This window comes from Bos indicus x Bos taurus, chromosome 4 (genome assembly GCF_003369695.1).
Source record: "Bos indicus x Bos taurus breed Angus x Brahman F1 hybrid chromosome 4, Bos_hybrid_MaternalHap_v2.0, whole genome shotgun sequence".
Classification (NCBI taxonomy): Eukaryota; Metazoa; Chordata; class Mammalia; order Artiodactyla; family Bovidae; genus Bos; species Bos indicus x Bos taurus.
The window spans coordinates 112,352,062-112,375,919 of NC_040079.1; the positions used below are offsets into that span (position 1 = coordinate 112,352,062).

At 44.9% G+C, this 23,858-nt stretch overlaps 1 protein-coding gene across 1 annotated transcript in view; it reads left to right on the forward strand.

Annotated features, from left to right (window-relative positions):
• Window positions 1–23,858, forward strand: part of ABCA13 (ATP binding cassette subfamily A member 13) — a 353,566-nt gene that overhangs the window by 176,229 nt on the left and 153,479 nt on the right. The window contains exons 34-35 of the mRNA XM_027538443.1: window positions 12,952–13,201; window positions 22,761–22,850. Of these exons, the coding sequence (XP_027394244.1) occupies window positions 12,952–13,201; window positions 22,761–22,850 (340 nt within the window). The remainder of the gene's footprint in view (window positions 1–12,951; window positions 13,202–22,760; window positions 22,851–23,858) is intronic.

Genomic DNA, 23,858 nt, shown 5'->3' on the forward strand with positions numbered 1-23,858 from the left:
GCTCTGGCCTCCCCCTTGCCTCTTCTGCCACAGAGAGCACTAGCCTCTGCCCCCCTACCCCCCACCACCCCTGCCTGCTCCACTCCTTCTTCCCTTGTCTCCTCCCAGGAGAGAGAGGGTCCCCCTTCCTGGGTGAGCACAGGTCCTCTGCCCAGGACAAGAGCCTCCGACCTTCTGAGCAGAAATCCTTTCCTTTGTCTTTTCAGTCTCCTATCTCCTGAGTCGCTCCCATCAGGGCTTACATAGGCTCGTGGGTCTTCCTTTGGAAACCAAATGGCACATGAAAGCAGAAGCTTTCTCCGCAACCCCTGCCCCCACAGACCCGCCCGCCTCCTGGCTTCCTGCAGGGCTCCCCCCTCACATGGACAGTGAGATACCCTCACATCCACCCGCTGTGTCCTGTGCCCACGCCATTCACCCAGGGTTTGCTCTGATTCCCCAGTGGCCCTGTGCCGCTTGCTCTGAAGGCCTCACTCCTGACCTGTGAGTGGCGTTCAGCCCTGACTGTGCACAAAACCCTCTTTCCTGGAACCTGGTAATGCCGCACGTCTGCAGGCTCCAGGCCCCGGCCTCTCCTCTTGTCACCCCTCTCTGAGCTCCACTCTCTGCCCACGGCTATCTCTTCCTGGCCGGAGGCGGCAGTGTCTGTCTGCTCGTCCCTGTAGCTCTTGAGGAATCTCTGGTTACACCCCCCGAACCCAAGCTGGGGCTGTGATCACCTGCTTGCAGCTCCATCCAGGAGCCTCTCAGCCCCTTCCTCTCTGTGTGGTCCAGCCTAGCTCATGATTCCCACCTGTCAGTCTTCCACCCCTTCAGAGAACATCATCTCTCTTCACTTGGTTTACATGACACTCACTCCAATCCCACCCTCCACATAGCTAGAGGCATTGAAGTATTTGATTGCAAACTTCCTACTCAAAGTTTTCCATTTTTTGGCACCCAGATTCTGCCCACAGACCTGATTGATCCATAGCTGGCAGTGCCTCCCAGTGTCTGTGCTGCAGCCAGCCCGGATCCCTTCCATATCTTGAGCTGTGGGGCTCTGTCTGGCCCCTGGGACCTTCACCCTAGCCCTTCTCCTGCCCCCAAGACCTCTCCCTTCCCTGCGTCTCTGAGCACATCCCAGCTTTGGCTGGTCCAGTTGTTCCTCATTTTTATTGCTAAATAATATTCCATTATATATATATATATATATATAAAACGTGTGTACAGGGTTCTGACTTTTCCACATTCTAGCCAAAAGTTTCTACACAGCCAAGGAAACAACAGAATGAAAAAGCAGCCTACAGAATGAAAGAAAATATTTGCAAACTATGTACCTGATAGAGGTTAATATCCAAAATATGTAAGGAACTCCTGCAATCAGTAACAAAGAAACAAATAACTTGATTTAAAAATGGGCAGAGAACCTGCAATATTTCCAGAGGAGACATACAGATGGACAACAGTTAAATGAAGAAATTCTCCAAATCACTAATCATCAGGAAAATGCAAACAAAACCATAAAGGGAATCACCTTATATGTGTTAGGTTTGGCTATTTTATATATATAAAGCAGGGTAACCTGATGTTTATTAAAATGGCAGATTTTTATGCCTGACTTCCACAAATTTTGGGCTTCCCTGATAGCTCAGTTGGTAAAAAATCTGCCTGCAATGCAGGAGATTCCGGTTCAATTCCTGGGTTGGGAAGATCCCCTGGAGAAGGGATAGGCTACCCACTCCAGTCTTCTTGGGCTCCCCTTGTGACTCAGCTGATAAAGAATCTGCCTGCAATGTGGGAGACCTGGGTTTGATCCCTGAGTTAGAAAGATCCTCTGGAGAAGGGAAAGGCTACCCACTCCAGTATTCTGGCCTGGTGAATTCCATGGACTATACAGCCCATGGGGTTTCAAAGAGTTGGATGTGACTTTAACTTTCCACGAATTTTGATTCCAAAAACTTAGACGTTTGCTTTTTTAAGCGTTCATCCCAGTTTACTTTGATTTAGGTAGTCTGTGGTCACTGCTATAAAAGCACCCTTTAAGAATCTCTTTAAACCAAATTTGATGTGAAACTTCACAAATCCATCTAATAGTGAATGTAGGAAACAAGTGTTTTCTCCCTATAAGGCTTTGCTGCTGAGATCCCATTGATATTCTGATAACTCTGGTTGTCAGCATCACTTTATCTAAACTTCTTTCTTTCCCCTCGATTTAATCTTCTGTGCTTCGTCTATAATTACTGCTTTTGTGATGATGGGAAGCAATTTTGGCAGTGAGTAATCTGAAGGCTCTGTGGCCTCTCCTGTGGTTTTTAAGACCATCCTGTTGACTGCCATCCTACCGGGAGGCCAATATTCTCTGCCTCTTCATTGAGCTGTTGCAGATTCTGTATATCTCCTAGGGCTTGGCCTTGGCGTTAGATGCAGAGCTGTCTTTTCTTCTTTGTCCACATTTCCTCAAACTTCAAATGCTTCCTTCTCTGTAAGAGGTGGTGGTGGTGGTGGGGGGCGGAAATTCATGTCTGCTGCTGCTTACACCTGCCAGAGAAGGTCTGTGTGCCAAGTTCGCTAAAATCAGCAGAGAGCTACTGGCGGGGTGCTTTGCAGAAAACGGTCTGCCAAAATAAAAATGGGATTGAAATAGACTTGGGTGGAATACATGCTAGTGGCAGGTGCCAGAAAGCAGCAGCTTTGGTCACAGGGGACTCGGGAAGCAGGGAAAGTGTGTGGAGCTGGCATGCAGATCAGAACCGCCAGAGCAAGCTCCCGAGGCTGGTGATGTTTGTGCTCAGTTGGGTCTGACTCTTTGTGACCCCATGGACTGTAGGCCGCCAAGCTCCTCTGTCCATGGGATTTCCCAGCCAAGAATATTGGAGTAGGCTGCCATTTTCTACGCCAGGGAATTCTCCTGACTCAGGGATTGAACCCATGTCTTTTGAGTCTCCTGCATTGGCAGGTGGATTCTTTACCACTGGCGCCACCTGGGAAGGTTGGCGAAGAATATTTACCATATCATCCTCATTTCCTGAACTGGAGTTTCATCTTCTTGTGAAATATTTGACAGAGAATGTGTTTTACTTCTCTGAAGTGTAGTCATTGCCTCAAAAGTCATGGGACCAACTCGGGTAATCAGACAGGAGAGCTCTGGGCACCTTTAGGGGCCTGCCAGTCCTCAGGAAGCTGAGGATAGATGTGCCCTGGATGCTTCCCGCCCCCTCCACACACCCACCCTGGCCGGGGTGAGTGGAGATTGAGTCGGGCATCCTGAACTGGTACCTTGTTTGTTCCTCCCTGATGGTTGCAGCTGCCTTGGGGGTATCTGAGCAGCTGTATTTACGTCTCTAAACACCGCAGGGTTGTGTCGTTGCTTTGTCACCTGCTTCAGCGTTGTTGTTTATGCTGATTAAAATCAGATTGAGATGGAGCCACCAGTGGTGTCTTGAGGACAGCTTATGAGGCCCACTAGGCATGACTGTCATAACCAAGAGGGTACGGGGCCTGGGGAAATGCACAGGGGTTGTTTGTCAAGTAGGGAGAAGGGCCTGGGGTGGGGGTGGGGGAGCCACAGCCCAGTGAGTTACAAATAGATGGGGATGCTGGATCCAGCCATGCCTTCATCCATCCAACCCATGCAGAACAGAGCCCGAGATGACGGCCAGGGGTCAAGATGGGGGTGCAGTGGAAAGTGTCCCCAAGTCCTCTTTCCTAATCATGTGTTAGAACTTTGGAGGGAGCTCAGATTTGAAAACCCAAGAGTGAGGCCCTTTAGATACTTCTGGAGGACCTGACTTTGGTGCACTTAAGACAAAATGCAAATTCTGAGCTTGTGACTTGCCCAGGTGATGTTTGCAGCTCGTGGCAGAGCTGGGATGCACCCTGGTTCTCTGAAGGTCAAGTCACTGTTTTTTCAAGGTAAGTTTAAACAAAGGGATTTCGGCAACCTTTACATTATTAAAAAAAAATATGGCTAGGTATAAGGGGTGACCCTATGCCAGAGTAAAATGCTAATTTGATTCCTTTAACCTTTTGGTTATTACAGTCATGGTGGCTTTTAAAAATTTTATTAAAGTACAGTTGATTTACAGTGTTGTAAAAGTTTCTGCTATACAGCACGGTGACTCAGTTATACAGATATATACATTCTTTTTCATATTCTTTTCCATTATGGTTTATCCCATAAGATTGAATATAGTCCCCTGTGCTAAACGAACTTGTTGTTCGTCCATCCTACATATAACAGTTTGCATCCGCTGTTCTCAGACTCCCACTCCTTCCCTCCCTCACCCCCCACCCCTTGGCAACCGAAAGTCTGATCTCTATGTCTGTGGGTCTGTTTCTGTTTCGTAAATAACTTCATGTGTTTCACATGTTAGATTCCACATGGCAGTGACTTCATACAGTGTTTGTCTGACTTGCTTCACTTCGTATGACAATCTCTAGGTCCATGCGTGTTGCTGCAGTTGCCATGGTTTCATCCTTTTTTATGGTTGAGTCATATCCCATTGTATATATGTACCACATCTTTCTTCCTCTGTTGATGGACATTTAGGTTGCTTTCACATCCTGGCCATTGTAAATAGTGTAGTGAATGTTGCTGTGCGCGAAGCCTTTCAAACCATGTGTTTCTATGCATATGTTTCCAGGAGTGGGATTGCTGGTTATATGGTCACTCTATTTTTAGTTTTTAAAGGAATCTCCATACTGTTCTCCATAGTGTGGGAACCAAGTTACGTTCCCACAAGCAGTGGGAGAAGAAGTGGAGGGTTCCCTTTTCTCCACACCCTCTCCAGCATTTATTGTCTGTAGACTTCTTGATGATGGCCATTCTGACAGGTGTGATTGTAGTTTTGATTTGTGTTTCTCTAACATTGCAGCCATGAAATTAAAAGATGCTTACTCCTTGGAAGGAAAGTTATGACCAACCTAGATAGCATATTCAAAAGCAGAGACATTACTTCACCAACAGAGGTCCGTCTAGTCAAGGCTATGGTTTTTCCTGTGGTCATGTATGGATGTGAGAGTTGGACTGTGAGGAAAGCTGAGTGCCGAAGAATTGATGCTTTTAAACTGTGGTGTTGGAGAAGACTCTTGAGAGTCCCTTGGACTGCAAGGAGATCCAACCAGTCCATTCTAAAGTAGATTAGCCCTGGGGGTTCTTTGGAAGGAATGATACTAAAGCTGAAACTCCAGTACTTTGGCCGCCTCACGCGAAGAGTTGACTCATTGGAAAAGACTGATGCTGGGAGGGGTTGGGGGCAGGAGGAGAAGGGGACAACAGAGGATGAGATGGCTGGATGGCATCACTGACTCGATGGACGTAAGTCTGAGTGAACTCTGGGAGATGGTGATGGACAGGGAGGCCTGGTGTGCTGTGATTCATGGGGTTGCAAAGAGTCGGACACGACTGAGCGACTGAACTGAACTGAACATTTAACGATGTTGAACATCTTTTCACCAGTCATAGTGCTTTTTAAAGAACCAAATCAAGGGTATATACCTGTATAGAAACTGGAACGTTCAGTGGCTTGTCATGTAGAAAATTATTCTATCACATACTTTTTTCTTTTTTTAAAGGAAAATCATGTCTAAGAAAATAGTATGGTTATTACAAGAAACGAACAGGTAAAGTGCTATAAAATTTGGGTAAAATAGAGTTATGAAATTATTTTCAAAACAGTTTAGATAAAATAGACTCTATTTGTTAGCTTTTTAAAGAATTCAACATAATATTGGATTTGCTTTATAAAAGAATAGTTAGCAAAAGTCACAGTAAGTTGCGTGGTTTTACGTTTTATATATTTTTATATTATCATGTTTAACATTTAAGAAGTAAATGTATTTTGGGTTTTATGTCATATTAATAAGCCTATAATGTGTCACAAAACTTCCTTTTAGATTTTTCCTCATTCTTTTTTCAATTTTCTCTTTTTCTCTCTTTCCCACCCCTGTTGCCCACTTTCCTTCCTTTCTTAATCGGAGGATATTTTATTTTGTTAGTTTTCTTCTTTAAATGGTATGAATTCTTATTCATAATTCAGTCAGAATTTGCATAAATGTGGTACAGTTATCGTCTTTACTGGAACAGAGATTGGGAACCACCCCAGCTGCATCTTTTGTGTTCTGAACAGGGTCACTGGTGGGACAACCCCTGCCCAAAGGTCGGTGTGTCCACGTGAGGCCGGGGTCTCTGGGGCCCGATGCTGGAAGCTGTGTCCCTGTGACATGTTTTCAATGTTAATGCCCATCTACAGGTGTCCACCAGGTTAACTGAGAGCATACCCCCCCAGGAACCATCCAGCACTGTCAGTTTTCCATACAGCTCACTGATTCTAGTTTTTGGACTGGTGAGAACAGATGAAATGGTGTAAGCTTTTTACTGTCTGCTAATAATTTTGAAATCCCAGGTCATGACCGGGGTGCAGTAGAAAACATCGTTGTCCCTCTGTGTCCAAGGGATGGGTGTGGTTCCCAGACCCTGTGGACAGCAGAGTCCCCAGAGGCTCAAGCCTCTTCTGCAAAATGGTGTAGTATTTGCATATCATCTACACACACCCTCTTATATTTTTAAATCACCTCTAGATTACTTCCAGGGCTTCCCAGGTGGTATAGCAATAAAGAATCCACCTGCCAATGCAAGAGACGCAGGTTTGATCCCTGGGTCAGGAAGGTCCTCTGGAGACGGGAATGGCAACCCACTCCAGTATTCTCACCTGGGAAATCCCACGGACAGAGAAGCCTGGTGGGCTACAGTCAGTGGGGTCACAGATAGTTGGACATGACTGAGTGACTGAGCATGCATGCTTACAGATTACTTCTAATACCTGATACAAATGTAAATCCTATATAGTTATCAGTTCAGTTCAGTCCAGTTCAGTCACTCAGTCGTGTCTGACTCTTTGCAGCCCCATGAATTGCAGCACGCCAGGCCTCCCTGTCTATCACCAACTCCCGGAGTTCACTCAGACTCACGTCCATCGAGTCGGTGATGCCATCCAGCCATCTCATCCTCTGTCGTCCCCTTCTCCTCTTGCCCCTAATCCCTCCCAGCATCAGAGTCTTTTCCAATGAGTCAACTCTTCGCATGAGGTGGCCAAAGTACTGGAGTTTCTGATTTAGCATCATTCCTTCCAAAGAACACCCAGGACTGATCTTTAGAATGGACTGGTTGGATCTCCTTGCAGTCCAAGGGACTCTCAAGAGTCTTCTTCAACACCACATTTCAAAAGCATCAGTTCTTCGGCACTCAGCTTTCTTCACAGTCCAACTCTCACATCTATACATGACTACTGGAAAAACCATAGCCTTGACTAGATGGACCTTTGTTGGTCAAGTAATGTCTTTGCTTTTGAATATGCTGTCTAGATTGGTCATAACTTTCCTTCCAAGGAGTAAGCGTCTTTTAATTTCATGACTGCAATTACCATCTGCAGTGATATAGTTACCAGTGTGTGACAAATCTGAGTTTTGCTTTTTGGAACGTTCTGGAACATTTTTTCTTGAATATTTTTGATCTGAGGCAGATAGGGAGGGCTGGCCACATCCATAATACCCAGCTTACCATGTTTCTGTCTCAGAATTTGTTTCTCCTCCCTGGAGGTCCTCTCCTACACCAGGCATGCCTCCATACCCATCAGAGAACATTTTTTACTCCTTGAATTTCTGGCAGTGACAGCTCTTTGGAGAAGTCTGACCCACTGTTGAACAGAGTACACTGTATTGGTCTTGTTTAATTGTCATGTTTTGTTACATTTGACTCTATTACAGGACTAAAAGCTTTGAGGACGTTATTCAAAGAGACAACCTAAGGGTCTAGCAAAGCACTTATACATAATAAAGTCCATGGTTTGTTCTCCCAAATTTACCTTTCCTTCACAATTTCTCTTGAACTGGGCCTGTTTATAAGTAAGTGAAACGTTTGAAATACTATATTTAAGATCCACTTCAACTGTAAAATACTCTAACTCAGTGAATAAAGAAAGATACTATTTCTGTTTCGTAAAATCATACCTCATTTCCCAGATAAATACACAGTCTTTACAAAATAATTATTGATTAGTAGTGGTTTCATCTCTAAGTCATGTCCAACTCTTGAGACCCCCATGGATTGTAAGCTTACGACATGCATAAATATTCAGTTTAAAACCCAGAAACTATGAAGAAGAAAGTTGAAGTAGATAATCTTACTGCACAAGGAGTTACAAATCTTTAGTAAGTAGATTGAAAATGTGTATAGCACTTCAGCTTTTTGAATCTAAAAAAAAAAATCACTTGGTCAAATTCAAATAATGTATAGAATGTAGCAATTCATAAAAGACAACTTTTCATTAAGGTATATACACAAAACAGTAGCAATTTATTCTCCATGTGTTATGTTGTAATGCATTTTTCTCTACTGCATGGTTGTATTATAAACTGTTGAGTTCATCCCTGTGTGTCGGACATTTGTTTCCAGCTCCTTGCTACTGTTTTCTATAGGATGTAACAAACCACCTTGTTTGCTCTATTTGATGAATTTCTCTTGCTTTTTTGACTAATCCCACTCTTGGATTGGAATTAAGCTGATCAGACAGGGCTCATATTTGTTTCCCCTGGAAAGACTGGCCAGGTCTGTTCTTCCAGCACTGCTGCTGATGCGGCCAATTTCCTAAAACCCTCAGTGATGGTAGGGATTCACCTTGTTTTTAATCCTTACCATGTTGATCATCTGAAAACTTATTTTCCAGATAAATTTTCTTCCGTGAAAATATCTGATTTCCCAGTAAGCATATTTTTACTATTTTGTAGTATTTTTAATGACCTGCACATTCAGATATGCTGTTAGCCCAGTTTTCTTTTGGAGTACTCATTTTTAGAAAATTGATTTAAAGGCATTACATTTGTAATGCTTTATTTTAAATTCTTTGAGAATATTTGGATGAAGTTGGTGATGTGGAGATCACACTCTGGGGTGTATGCAGAGTCCTTGACCTTTTAAGTTATTTCTTAGTAGGCATTAATGTTTCAGCAATAGAAGCCATCTGACCCAAAAAAAAAAGAAAAAAAAAACCTTTGTACATCTTACCTAAGCAATATGATGGTCAGGGTAAATGAGGGTGAATAATTATGGGCATAATGGGAGTCCTTGAATATAATTGGACTCATAAGTCAAATGAGACAATTCATAACAGTTTGGCCCAGTATTTCAGTTTTGTCTGTTAAATTATTCATATGAATACTTTTATGAGTTTAGCCATGAATATTTGATTGGTGTTGATTCATGACATCAGCTATCTTAGCTTCAGTATCTTAGCCCTTTATTTTTTCCATTTATGTACAATTAATGATTATGGGAAGCTGGGGAAAACTCATTTTTCTTAATATAAGGAACACCTTTCTCTGCAGACTTATTGGGGCTGTCTGATGAGCATTTACTATTATTGGTAGTTTAATAAGTGTGGTAATAATAATCCTCACTAAGGGAAAATACTATAAGTCTGTATTTTACAACTGAGGGAAATGGCATTCAGAGAGGTTAGGTAAGTTTCCAGAAGTTACACAGCCTGTTGGCTGAGATTGGATTCAAATCCTAGTTTACGTGGATTAAAAGATGAGGCTGTACCCACCCCACAGTGATGGCCAGAGGGCAGAGGGCCATTCTCTGACTCGGGTCCAGCTCCTCCATCACCAGGGAATCCAACACCCACGTAGTCACATCCTCTTTCCATTTTGTAGCATCTGCTGCATAGACAGACCGTTTGTGATGTGAACAGGTGTTTACAGTCACGGCCTGCGGTGCATGTGTGTGAGAAGGTGCGTGTATGTGAGAAGATGCACAGTATGGAAGCAGCTGCCGTGGCCAGACATGCACTCAGAGGATGCTCCTTAGAGGCTGGCCCAAGGGGTGTGACTCCCAGTGGACAGTGTCCAGAGGCGTGGCAGAGACCAAGCCCCAGAGTCCACCAGTGACTTCTGGTTTGAATTGAAAGAATGAGGCATTCTGTTCTGGCAGAGAAAGAGCTCCTGAGTCCAAGGCTGTGAACATCGAGCAATTATCTCAGCAATCATTTTGGAAATCTAGGGGTTTGGCAACCAGCAACATCTCAGTTATTTCAGCTTGAGCTAGATAATTCACATAATTATCCTAATAGATCTGCACGCATAATGCCCAGCATCAGTATTATTCCACACCAGAATCTCCTAAAATGATTGGGAAGGGGGTGTTTTATATTCACATCTGTATTTATGTGAGAAAGGATCATATTTAGCTTAATAATACACCTTTTTCTAGCACTAGAATCTTTCCATCTGCTCATTTAATAAGTGCTTCATGAGTTACATACGAATCCCCATTGGTTGTGCATTATATCAACCATTCAGAAACCCAGCTGAACATCAGGAGCCTCTGGGAAGTTTTTCTTTTTTTAAATTTCTGAGTCTTTTTATTTTATCAGTCTGAAGATCTGATTCTGTTGGAGGTGGACCTGGGCATCAGCATTCTTCAAAAAGTTCCCCTGGAGAATCTGATACGTAGTTGAAAGTATTAACCGCTGTTTCCACCACACAGTGCCCACCCTTGTTAGAGAATGCTCCTTGTTTTACAGTACAATATTACTTTATATCATAATGTGCATCCTGTCATGGGACCTTCAGTCCAGTAAAGATCTGTAATCCTTCAAGTGGCTGGTAAAGATCTCCATGAGTCAGCATCTATCTTTATTTTATATTCAAGATTTATTTATCTCATGGGAGTATATTTGTTTTACACTACTGTGTCAGTATCTGCTGTACGGCAAAGTGAATCAACCATATGGATACATGGTCACCTCAGAGCACTGAGTAGAGTTCCCTTTGCTGTACAGCAGGTCCTCATTAGTTACCTATTGTATACATAATGGTGTGTATATATCAATCCCAGTCTCCCAAGTCATCCCGCTCCCTGGGCCCCACTTGGTATCCATATATTTGTTCTTTACGTCTGTCTCTATTTCTTTTCTTTTTAGAACAATACTCAGTTTTTGAATTAATTAATTTTTGGCCGCGCTGGGTCTTCACTGCCGTGCACGGGCTCTCCCCAGTTGCAGCGCGTGGACTTCTCAGTGCAGTGGTGTCTCTTGTTGCAGAGCGCAGGCTCTAGGCACACGGGCCTCAGTAGCTGTAGTGTGTGGGCTCTCCAGCTCAGCTTCAGGAGGGGTGGTGCACAGACCTGGTTGCCCTGTTGCAGGTGGAGTCTTCCCTGAGTAGGAGTCGAACCTGTGTCCCCTGCATTGGCAGGTGGATTCTTAACCACTGGACCACTAGGGACGTCCATGTGTCTCTATTTCTTCTTTGCGTATTAATCTTTAAGCTGCACCTCTGCCACTGGCCACATATACTCTGCATCTCACACAGAATATACCATGAGGGTTAGTATGTCATGTTCATCTTTAAACATCCACATTTTCTTTCAGACATCTCCGGAGTCTTAAAGATTCTGCTTCTGCACTTTCCCCTTAAACCTCCCAAGACTGTGTCCTTGGCACCAGCCCTTTCAGCCCCGCCTGGGCTCCGCATGATTGTTTTGTCGTGTTTACCTTGTGTTGGGTTGTTCATACTTTTGTCTCAGTCCCTACTTTATGCCTTTTTTTGAGGCCAGAAATCAGACCACCGGAGCCTGCCACGCCCTGGGGCTCACTGAGGACCTGCAGATGAGGGATTTTCCCGACGTGTGTTCCACACCTCCACCCACGTGCCTTTGCACCTCTGTTCTCAGTGCCATTATGAACCATTTATCTTTCAAATGGTAGTTTCTGTAGAAATATTTTCTCTGGGACTTTAAGCTTATTCATTGCTTTTTTATTAACTATATAGCAATTTGATGTTTGTATTAATAAGCAGTATGATCAATTTACCATATCTGTTCTTTTTTTTGTTTTGTTTTTTGGCCATTCTGCATGGCTTGTGGACCTCAGCTCCCCGACCAGGGATTGAACTAAGGCTGCCAGAGGTGCAAGCCCAGAATCCTAACCACTAGGCCACCAGGGATCTCCCGTATCTGTTCTTTCAGAAATCCACATTTCTAGTACCGTGCCTTAGGAGGACTCACTGGGGGCCCATGGGCCTGGCCGGTGGTTTGAGCCGCATCGTCCTCTAGACATAGCTGGAGACAGCAGGCCTTAGGCGCCTCAGTTTGCTCCTGCCTGGTGTCCTCGTTGCTGGACACAGCCGCTGGCATCACTTGTGGGAATGGGGGCAGGTTCACTGTGGGGTGTGGACCCAGATGCCCAGCCTAAGAGGGAGCCTGGTGAAGGACCGAGCTAGGGCGTCAGCTTGCACTACTTCCTGGGTCTGCATTTTGCCCCTCTGTTCACAGAGGCCATTTTCAGATCCGCCATGTCAGGAAGGGTGGCCCGGACTGCTGAGACTGACAGGCTATGAGTGGATGAATTAGAAGCTGGGACCCCCTGCTGCCCCAGAGGTTGCCCCAGGCTCCTCCCCACTTGGGATGTCTTGGATGGGCAGGGGACGCAGGTGCGGGCTTCATGGGGACCTGGGTGGAGGCAAGCATGTGCTGCCTGGATCTAAAACGAGATGTACCAGTGTCAGGGGTAGGGACTCAGGGTGTGGACAGAGGCAAGAAGCCTGGAGATGACGTCTCATTTGGGTGGCACCGTCTCTGCCACCCCCAGCCCTCCGTTGGTGGCTTAGAATTGAAGCTCATATCACAGGCTTTGTTTTAATCTGCAGGAATAAACATGAAGCCTTTCTCCCTGTCCTTTCCCATCTGCCCACCCCCCTTCAGCTGCAGGAACCAAGGGGGGCTACCATGATGTCTGTCCTTGTGTTTGATGTTGTGAGATGCCCTGTGTGTGAAACTTCCCAGGGTGTCCTGACTTAGGGTATACCTGAGACTGTTGGTGCAGGGACTTGCAGGATGAGAGCAGGGTGGGGGCTGTCAGGGATGCCGCAGGAATCCCAGGGACTCAGACCTGCCACATCTTCCTCTCCTTGCAGACCGCACACCTGCTGGCACACCCCTGGTGCGGGGTGGCCCCCTACTCCTGGCACAGACAACTGCCCTCCTGCGGAAGCGGCTTCTCCATGCTCGCCGGGCCTGGAAGGGCACCATCTCCGACCTACTGCTACCCGTGCTCTTCGTGGCCTTGGCCATGGCCTTGTTCATGGTCAGGCCTTTGGCCATCAACTACCCTCCCCTCAAACTGGCCCTGGGTCATTACGACAAGGCAGAAACCTACTTCTTCAGGTAAGAACCTTTCCTTGTTTTCCCCCCTTGTGCTTCCAAATTACATCCAGACAGGTTATGAATAGTGGTAGCTCTGATTCTTGAAGAATTTCAAATATACACAAGTTGTTATCATTTTGGAGGTCTGTGTACTTGAAGGTGAGTGCTGAATAGTTTTTGCTTTTTTGGAGTCTGTCCTGTGATAGATGCTAGGGGCACACGAGGCAGACCTGGTCCAACCTCTGTGTCCCTGGGGATCCTGCCCACCCCCACACCCCCCAGGTAGCCGAGTCCCCTCTGTGGAAAGGGCCATGACTTCTGATGTGCAGAGAGTCGGGAACACAGCTGCCCACAGGCCCACAGGACTGGGAGGGCTGTTTTTGGTCCAGGATGGTTATGACTTCAGAAAAGTACGTGTGTGCGTGCGTGCTGAGTCACTCAGTCGTGTCCGACTCTTTGCGGTCCCATGGACTGTAGCCCACCAGGTTCCTCTGTCCATGGAATTCTCCAGGCAAGAATACTGGAGTCGGTTGCCATTTGCTTCTCCAGAGGATCTTCCCGACCCAGGGATCAAACCCTTATCTCTTACATCTCCTGCATTGGCAGGAGGGTTCTTTACTACTAGCGCCACCTGGCAAGCCCTTAGTAGAGTATACGGATTGCATATTTCACACTTCAAGGCTGCTTCGAGACACCGGCCCTCAACTGTGCACGCCCCTCTACAGAGAAATGTCTGGATTTTTCTCTCTAAACAGGATGGGTCCAGGCACCGCTCCAAGTCAGAATAGGTCCTATTTCTGCCAGCATGTTCAGGCCAGTTCGAGTGTTGCCACCAGATATGTTTATGTAGGAATTTCTCAGAGCTTCGAGGGGTGCTGTTTCACTCACGTAGAGTTGGGGACCCGAGAGGTGTCTCTGGCCTCTGAGACCCTTGTCCTGGGTGGGCTGGCTCTGCCAGATTGCGTTCAGAGCATTGTTGCTGGGCACCCGCCATGGTGTCTTTACACTGAGTGCCAAGACTGGCCCGTCCTCCTTCTGGGAGGCAAAGCCCAGTCCCGTCAGAGTGGAGACCAGGGCTCGGGGCACCTGGCCCCGCCAAGCCTGCGTCTTCATTGGGCTGTGCACGGTGTGGGCAGCCAGGAGGTTGGGTTACTTTGCTTTTGTCAGATGCGAATCTTGATGAAAATACTGAGCTTCATGAGCTCAGCTCTGCGTGCCTGCTGACCTTTATGTCAATTTTGGAATGAGATTTAAACAAATATAGGCCCAAAAGGGAAAGCTGAGAATACACTATTTAGTTTTTTCTATCTCCCATGGTTATTGGTATTTGCCTCCCCCATGGAGTCTGGGTTTGACCAGCAGAAAGCCCTCTCCATTGCCTGCCTGTGTGAAGGATTCTGTGTCTGTTCTGACTAGTCCTTTCCAAGTGGGGTCCTCCTCTCTGGCCATGTACTTTATTTGCCTTCTCTCATTTCTCGTTTATGCTATGCTTTAAATGTGTAAGACGAATGTCTAATAATGCCTTCTCTGGCCAAGCGTTCAGATTTCTGTCACTCTCCTCAGCGGTATAGGAGGAGCTTGTATCCTACTGAGCCTTCCTCAGCAATCAGTGCAAAGAAATAGAGGAAAACAATCAAATGAGAAAGACTAGAGATCTCTTCAAGAAAATTAGAGATCCTAAGGGAATATTTCATGCAAATATGGGCACAATAAAGGAAAGAAATGGTTATGGATCTAACAGAAGCAGAAGATATTAAGAAGAGGTGGCAAGAATACACAGAAGAACTGTACAAAAAAGATCTTCACGACCAGGATAACCACGATGGTGTGATCGCTCACCCAGAGCTAGACATCCTGGAATGTGAAGTCAAGTGGGCCTTAGGAAGCATCACTACGAACAACGCTAGTGGAGGTGATTCAATTCCAGTTGAGCTGTTTCAAATCCTGAAAGATGATGCTGTGAAAGTGCTGCATTCAATATGCCAGTAAATTTGGACAACTCAGCAGTGGCTGCAGGACTGGAAAAGGTCAGTTTTCATTCTAATCCCAAAGAAAGGCAATGCCAAAGAATGCTCAAACTACTGCACAATTGCACTCATCTCACATGCTAGTAAAGTAATGCTCAAAACTCTCCAAGCCAGGCTTCAGCAATACGTGAACCATGAACTTCCAGATGTTCAAGCTGGTTTTAGAAAAGGCAGAGGAACCAGAGATCAAATTGCCAACATCCGTTTGAGCATAGAAAAAGCAAGAGAGTTAAACATCTACTTCTGCTTTATTGACTACATCAAAGCCTTTGACTGTGTGGGTCACAACAAACTGTGGGAAATTCTGAAAGAGATGGGAATACCAGACCACCTGACCTGCCTCTTGAGAAATCTGTATGCGGGTCAAGAAGCATCAGTTAGAATCGGACATGGAACAACAACTGGTTCCAAATTGGGAAAGGAGTGTGTCAAGGCTGTATATTGTCACCCTGCTTATTTAACTTATATGCAGAGCACATCATGTGAATTGCTAGGCTGGATGAAGCAGTAGCTGGAATCAGGATTGCCGGGTGAAATATATAACCTCAGATACACAGATGAAACCACCCTTATGGCAGAAAGTGAAGAACTAAAGAGCCTCTGGATGAAAGTGAAAGAGGAGAGTGAAAAAGCTGGCTTAAAGCTCAACATTTAAAAAACTAAGATCATGGCATCCGGTCCCATCACTCTATGGCAGATAGATGGGGAAACAATGGAAACAGTGACAGACTTTATTTTTTTGGGCTCCAAAATCATTTGCAGATGGTGACTGCGGCCATGAAATTAAAAGATGCTTGCTCCTTGAAAGAAAAGCTATGACCAACCTAGATAGCATATTGAAAAGCAGAGACAACTTTACAAAAAAAGGTCCGTCTAGTCAAGGCTATGGTTTTTCTAGTAGTCATGTATGGATGTGAGAGTTAGACTATAAAGAAAGCTGAGTGCTAAAGAATTGATGCTTTTTGTTGGAGAAGACTCTTGAGAGTCCCTTGGACTGCAAGGAGATCAAACCAGTCAATCCTAAAGGAAATCAGTCCTAAATATTCACTGGAAGGACTGATGCTGAAGCTACAATACTTTGGCCACCTGATGCAAAGACCCTGATGCTGGGAAAGATTGAGGGTAGGAGGAAAAGGGGACAACAGAGGATGAGATGGTTGGATGGCATCACTGACTTGATGAACCATGAGTCTGAGCAAGCTCTGGAAGTTGGTGATGGACAGGGAGGCCTGATATGCTGCGGTTCATGGGATCACAAAGAGTTGGACACAACCGAGTGACTGAACTGTTATATCCATTATAAGCTATAGCTATTTAACCCTCTAAGTTATAAGCTATATAACCCTGTAACTATGTTGAGCTTTTGAATTACAAAGTATGTTTTTTGAAGCAAGTACTGTAAGAGACAGGGTAGCCTAAATTTAAAAGTAAATCATGCATGTTCCTGCTAGCCCTACCTACTGCAAACCTGTTGGTGTGTCATCGACCCCTCGTTACATAAACTATTTTCCAATCCAGGCATTTTTACTTTTGGGCTTCCCAGGTGGTGCTAGTGGTAGAGAACTTGCCTCCATTGCAGGAGACACAGGAAACACTGGTTTGATTCCCGGGTCTGGAAGATCCCCTGGAGGAGGAAATGGCAACCCATTCTCCCATTCTTGCCTGGAGAATCCCATGGACAGATGAGCCTGGCAGTCTACAGTCCTTAGTGTTGCAGAGAGTCGGACAAGCTGGAAGTTACTTAGCACACATGCATGCATTTTTACTTTTATAATGATGAGCTCACACTGTAACACTGTTCATCATTTGCTTTTCTACTTGATAATGCATTTGTGGATCTGTTTTTGTACAGTGGTGCCAGTTCCTTGGACTTGCTGTAGAATGTTGCCTGGAGGGGCTGAAATTTATGTCAACAGTCTCTATTTGGGGGCATGTATAGATTTGTTTATTTATTTAGGTAAGTGTTCCTACTATGGACAGTGGTGTAGGAATACTTTGGATTTATGCAACTGTCCATTTTTTCCATTACCATACATTTCTGTCACAAGTTTTTCCAGGATAGCATCAGTAATTTCAGGGAAGATATTACCAAATTATCCCTGGTGGCTCAGTGGTAAAGAATTCACCTTCTGGTGCAGAAAACATGGGTTCAATCCCTGGACTGGGAGGATCCTCTGGAGGAGGATATTGTAATCCACTCCAGTATGCTTGGCTGGAGAATTCCGTGGACAGAGGAGCCTGGTAGGCTGCAGTCCATGGGCTTGCAGAATGGGACACAGCTTAGCCACTCAGTCACCCTCACCACCAGCACCAGCCACCACCATCCTTACAAATGTGCACTAACTTACAGTCCCATAACACTTTTGTTTTATTCAACAATATTTCTTACACATCTGTGTGTGCATGCTCAGTCTCTTCAGTTGTGTCCAACTCTTTGTGACCCCATGGACTGTAACCCAACTGACTCCTCTGTCCACGGAATTCTGCAGGCAGGAACATTGGAGTGGGTATGCCTTCCTCCAGGGGATCTTCCAAACCTAGGGATCAAACTTATGCCTCCTGCACTGCAGGCGGAAGCCCTATTATGCACCTACTGTATGGCAGATACCCTTCTTGGTGGTCACACACATGTGAGTAGAACAGGCTAAAGTCCCCAGGTTTGTGGGAGAGGGGAAGCTTGTTTCTCCCAAGTGTTCTCTATTACTTTTGACTCCGTGACTTGCTACTGTGTTTCTGTTAGGCAGCTGTTAGGTTTCTCTTAAGACTGAATGTTCCCAGTTGCTTTGTGGTTGTTCTGCATTTAACTTTGCATGTTGAATAGATCAAGCATCACATACAATTAATCTCCACTCAGTGTTTTTCCCTCTCCTCTGCCCCATCTTAACCTTTTCTTCTCAAGCAGGTGAGCATTTCTCTTCATTGGGCTCATGGCACTGAAATGCTTCCAGTTGGTTGCCAATACCAATTCAGTTTCTCTGCTGTGTTATTAATTTGGTAATTATGTTTTTTTTTTGTTTGTTTGTGAGCATTTCTTCCAGCTCTCACAGTATTAATCTTTGATAAAAGTAACGCACTCCAAAATTATTTTGAGTCTGAGAGTTAGAGATCTTTTAATATTTTCTTCCATTTCTAAGAGTAAGTCTTTCAAGTGAGAACAAAGATATTTCTCATGTTGCATAAATTATGAAACAGAGGAGCCTACATATTCGGTGCTCATTTTCTCATATTTACAGATGGGGACCCATCAGAGATTGCATATTTCCCTTCTACTTGTCTTTCAGTTCAGTTCAGTTCAGTCACTCAGTCGTGTCCGACTCTCTGCAACTCCATGAATCGCAGCACGCCAGGTCTCCCTGTCCATCACCAACTCCCGTAGTTCACTTAGACTCACGTCCATTGAGTCGGTGATGCCATCCAGCCATCTCATCCTGTGTCGTCCCCTTCTCCTCCTGCCCCCAATCCCTCCCAGCATCAGAGTCTTTTCCAATGAGTCAACTCTTCGCATGAGGTGGCCAAAGTACTGGAGTTTCAGCTTTAGCATCATTCCTTCCAAAGAAATCCCAAGGCTGATCTCCTTCAGAATGGACTTGTCTTTAATTTCAGACTAAACAGAAAAGAACAACTTTACAGGTTGTTACTTTTTGTTTTAGTAGAGTAGGAGTGTACCTAAATATGGAGGTGGGGGGAACTAAGATCCTGCCGGAGATCATTAATTTTCCTGGAAACGTTCCTTCCTCATCTGAATTCTTGTCTTTTACGTTTGCTGTGGGCCAGAGGAGAGCCTCTGCCCGCTTCAGTGGGCACAGCTGTGCTGCTGAGGGCTCTCCATAGTCCTCACTGCCTGCTCTGGGTCCCAGATGCCCTAGTGGGGTGACCCCATGTCCTGGTTTGCTAGAGGTGAGGTCTGGCATCGTGGTGCATAAGTTAATCATTCCCTTTCGTGCTCAGAAGTTTGCTCGAAACCCTATGTCTTGGTTTCAGAAAGAAAACCCTGTGTAGGCGTGTGAGTCTCAGTCACTGTTACTTTATTTATTTAGTTTGGTTCAAGGTGTCTATTCATTCAGTGACTTTGTTTTTGTTGTGGTGAAATATGTATGACAAGAAGCAAAACCATGTAAACTGGTTCTAGCTGTGTTGACCTTATATTCATTGAGTGTCTGTGCTCTTTGGGTTTCTCTGGCTGCTGGGGCCCTGGGGCCGTGTTTGTTCTGAGATGCTCGGGCGGTGCAGAGGGGCCCAAGCTGTGGCGGTTTCCTCCTCTGCTTCCTCCACACTCCCTGGCTCAGGAGGAGGAAGGCGTCTGCCCTCTCATTCAGCTTTTCCTCTCCTCTTTGGGGCCAAGAGACCAGGGAGGTTGTGGTCAGCAGGTCTCTGAGGGCCATCCTCTGGAGGACTGGCCCATTCTCTTCCTTGCCCCGGGTGCTTTGCAGCTGCTCTTCAAATGCCATCCCTGTGCCACCTAGCCCTGAGATTGCTCTGCCTGAGGAAGTGCCCATGGAGCCCAGCATCCCCTGGAGCCGATGCCTGTCCTATCCAGGGCTGGCTCGGGGCAGCGGGGCACTGGACAGCAAGCAGGGTGGGGAGAGTCACGTGCAGGTCGCTTCCTCCCAGAAGCCCCACATTTCTTAATTTGGTTTGATTGCCAGGAGCTATACCTGGGGACTCTTGTTAACAACACAAAGACCTTTGGGATGATGTGTAGTAATCCACATTAGCTCAAACAAGCCCCTGGGCCATGCTGCTGCACGTGAAGTTTTGAGATGTGCTGACATGGAGAGGAAGCAGTGCCCATGTAGGAGATGCCTCAGGAGTCCCAATCTAGCACTATTTCCAATTCCTGCAGTCTAGTAAGGACAGGCTTCTCATGCTTCCAGCAGTGCTCTAAATACAGCTAAGAGTTTGAAGATAACCAAAAAAAGGAGTTAAAGAACAGGCCACGGGCCTGATCCCTGGGTAGGGAAGATCCCCTGAAGAAGGGCATGGCAACCTACTCCAATATTCTTGCTTGGAGAATCCCATGGTCAGAGGAATCTGGTGGGCTACAGCCCATAGGGTCGCAAAGAGTTGAACACGACTGAACCGACTTGGCACGCATGCATGCACAAAGAACAAGCATTTGAATTTTATGGCAACATGGATAATGTAAAGCTAGTTTTTTTTTTAAGTGACCTTTAGACCTAAGCAAAAAAGTGGTAAAAGTAAGCCATAACTTTGAAACTTGCTTTCAATAATTATCCCTAGTAAACAACTTCGTGGATCAATATTTTTTTCAGGAAAAAAATTTCAAACTTTCATATTTGTTCTTGGATTAATGGGTCAAAAGAGTGCAATTCAGAGTATTTCCACAGATGCCACAAATAATGTTTTCATTTTACGAGCCACATTTCCTTGGAAAATATGTCCCTTTCCTTCTAAAAGTGTTTTCTCATTTGTCAGAAACTTGAAGACTATTTATACAGAGGTCACACTGCCTACTTATGAGATGTAGCTTTGCCGTAAATTTCAGTATCTTTCATCACTGCAGAGTTCTGGCCATGGCTGTAGGGAATCAGATTAGGCCAGCTGTAAACCACCTGGATATTTTAAACTCATGGTTATATTTCATGCAGTGGGGAAGGTGGCATTTTCCTGTAAATAATTATTCGTTTTGGTTTTGGATGCTGTAGCAGTATTTGCATTCCATCTTAGGTCTGAAAGTAAAGTTGTCCTCAGCAGAAATATATGACTTATTTGGTGTAATGAGTTGTTATTTCTTTTCCATTAAAACTGGTCCTTTCTCAAAGGTAAGAGGTCCAGCAAGATCCAGTTGAGAGAAGTAAGATAACTGGGTGGAGATGAAGGATTAGGTCAATGATTTCAGCATATCAGCAAGATCACAATTTGTTCACAGATGGCTCAGATATAAAGAATCTGCCTGCAAGGCTGGAGAGCCGGGTTCAATCCCTGGGTGGGGAATATCCCCTGGAGGAGGAAATGGCAACCCACTCCAGTGTTCTTGCCTGGAGAATCCCATGGACAGAGGAGCCTGGCAGGCTACAGTCCATGGGGTTGCAAGGAGTCAGACACGACTGAATGACAACACGCACGTGCATGGTTGTGATTAATCGTAGTACGACCCACTGCTAATCAGCCTAATTGAGGCAGGTTTGAAATACTGTTTCCTCTGCATTTTCTCAAGTCAAGATGTTTTGTAAAACTGATGTATAAAATTTACAGTTAAGTTTGTTTCCACATCTCCGCCAGACTAGAAGAATAGTGTGTCTTATCTTTGATGGTGTCTTCAATAAGGAGATTCCATCCATGGCTTGGTTCCCATGGATGCTGCTTGAAATGTTAATTAACTTCTGAGATTCATGCCAGTAAAATAGAGACTATAATTCATTGTGTACTTAAAGCATACCTAGAGCTTCTTATTGGAGAAGGCAATGGCACCCCACTCCAGTACTCTTGCCTGGGAAATCCCATGGACAGAGGAGCCTGGTGGGCTGCTGTCTTTGGGGTCGCACAGAGTCGGACACGACTGACGTGACTTAGCAGTAGCAGCAGCAGAGCTTCTTATCAAGAAAATACTCAGTATAGTTTACATATTCATGTCTGTCTCTTTGTGACCCTATGGACTGCAGCCTGCCAAGCTCCTGTCTATGGGATTCTCCAGGCAAGAATACTGGAATGGGATGCCATTTCCTCTTCCAGCAGATCTTCCCCACCCAGGGATCCAACCCACATCTCCTGTGACTCCTGCATTGACAGATTCTTTACCATTACCACCACCCAGAAAGCCTGTATAGAAACATTCAGTCGTGTCTGACTCTTTGAGACTCCATGGACTATACAGTCCATGGCATTCTCTAGGCCAGAATACTGGAGTGGGTGGCCTTTCCCTTCTTCAGGGCATCTTCCCAACCCAAGGATCAAACTTAGGTCTCCTGCATTGCAGGCAGATTCTTTACAGCTGAGCCACAAGGGAAGATCAAGAATACTGGAGTGGGTAGCCTATCCCTTCTCCAGCAGATCTTCCCAATCTAGGAGTTTAACCGGGAACTCCTGCATTGCAGGCAGATTCTTTACCAACTGAGCTATCAGAGAAGCCTGTAGAGAAACACACAGAAGACCAAATATAAGAAGTTTTGTCGCTGGGCTGTGTAGTAGAGCAAATGTTCATAGCAAACCAAAGCTCTGGCATTAAGAGAATAGTTTTATAACTTTAATATGTTAACATGATGTAATATTATGCAGCCTTTCAAGTTAATTTTTTAAAAACATGCAGAAATGCTAGAGTTAGTAATATTTTAAGTGAAAAGATGAGACAAATGATGCACTCGAGTGCAAATATATAAAAATGGGTTTATCTGTGGTGGCAAAACTGTGCTTTTACGATGCCTCTTCATCCTGGTTGACTTCACCATAAACAAGGTGAATGATGAGCTCTAACTGCTGCGCTGGGAACACGTGCCTGGCCTGGTGGGCCTGGGGCTGGCTCTGAGGCAGAACATCCTGAGAACTCCCGGCTGAGTACTGACCTCTCCCATTGTCCTTTGTCTCCCGATGAGCAGCAGTGAGAACGATGGCCTGGAGCTCACCCGGGTGCTGTTGCGGAAGTTTGGGGATCAGGATCCGCCCTGTGCTGACTTATACCCAGACCTGTAAGTACCTGACACCCTTTGCAGAAGAGCAGGCTCGAGCTGGCGACGCATAGGCTGGCAGGATCTCCTGGCACCTGTTCTCACTACAGGGAGAGCAGTAGCCGGGTGAGAGGGCGAGGACTGAGCATGCCTGATGCTGGCTGTTGATAAGATGACCTAAGAGAAAACTCCATCACTCTCCTTTCCCTTACTTGATAAATACAGGCTTTGTATCATTGCAAAATCAATTAGTAAAATCAATATTGAATAGCATTCAGTTAACTTACTAAAACCTCCAAAGAATAAACCTGTAAAAAGAATAAAGTAACAATTAAATATGAAATAGATATTATTAATATTTATTATTTATTTTTAGGGTAAACTTGTACCTATGAAAAGATTAATTGTGGTTTTTTTTTTTTTTTAACTAAAGAGAGTTAAAAAGTCAGTAACATCAGTGTGGGGGTGAGTTACTTTGAAAACTTTTTTCCTAAGATTTGAAAATGATATTAATAGTATAGAGATGAGACCTTGATAAAGCATGCCTTTCTTCATAAACAGTCTTCTCTCTTACTTTGCTTGACTGTTATTTATTGAGGATCGTGCTGTTGTAGGAATCAGGATTGATGGAGGACTTAGGAATTTACAAATGGGGAAGTGATAAAAAAAACCATAATGATGTATTAAGTACTGAAGTGTATGTTTTTCAGTAATAAATACTAAAATCCAGACAATAATGCCGTATCGGTGCGTGTTCTCCTAATTTGTGATGACTCATCTTGTGCATTATTGATGTTGGTAATGAACACGAGACTGAATACCTATTACTGGTCTCAGTGAGGAAGAATTAATAGAAAGTTAATCACGTTGTTTCACTTTAGTCTTCTCTTGAAAAAGGAAGTAATTAATTTAACTAAATAAAAGCTTCCATGGTGATGCTTTTATTTCCCTTCCGTCTAAAGAAACATGCAGGATGTAAAAACTGTCTACCTTTGAGAAATTGAAATATAATCTGGGGCCCTGCAGGGT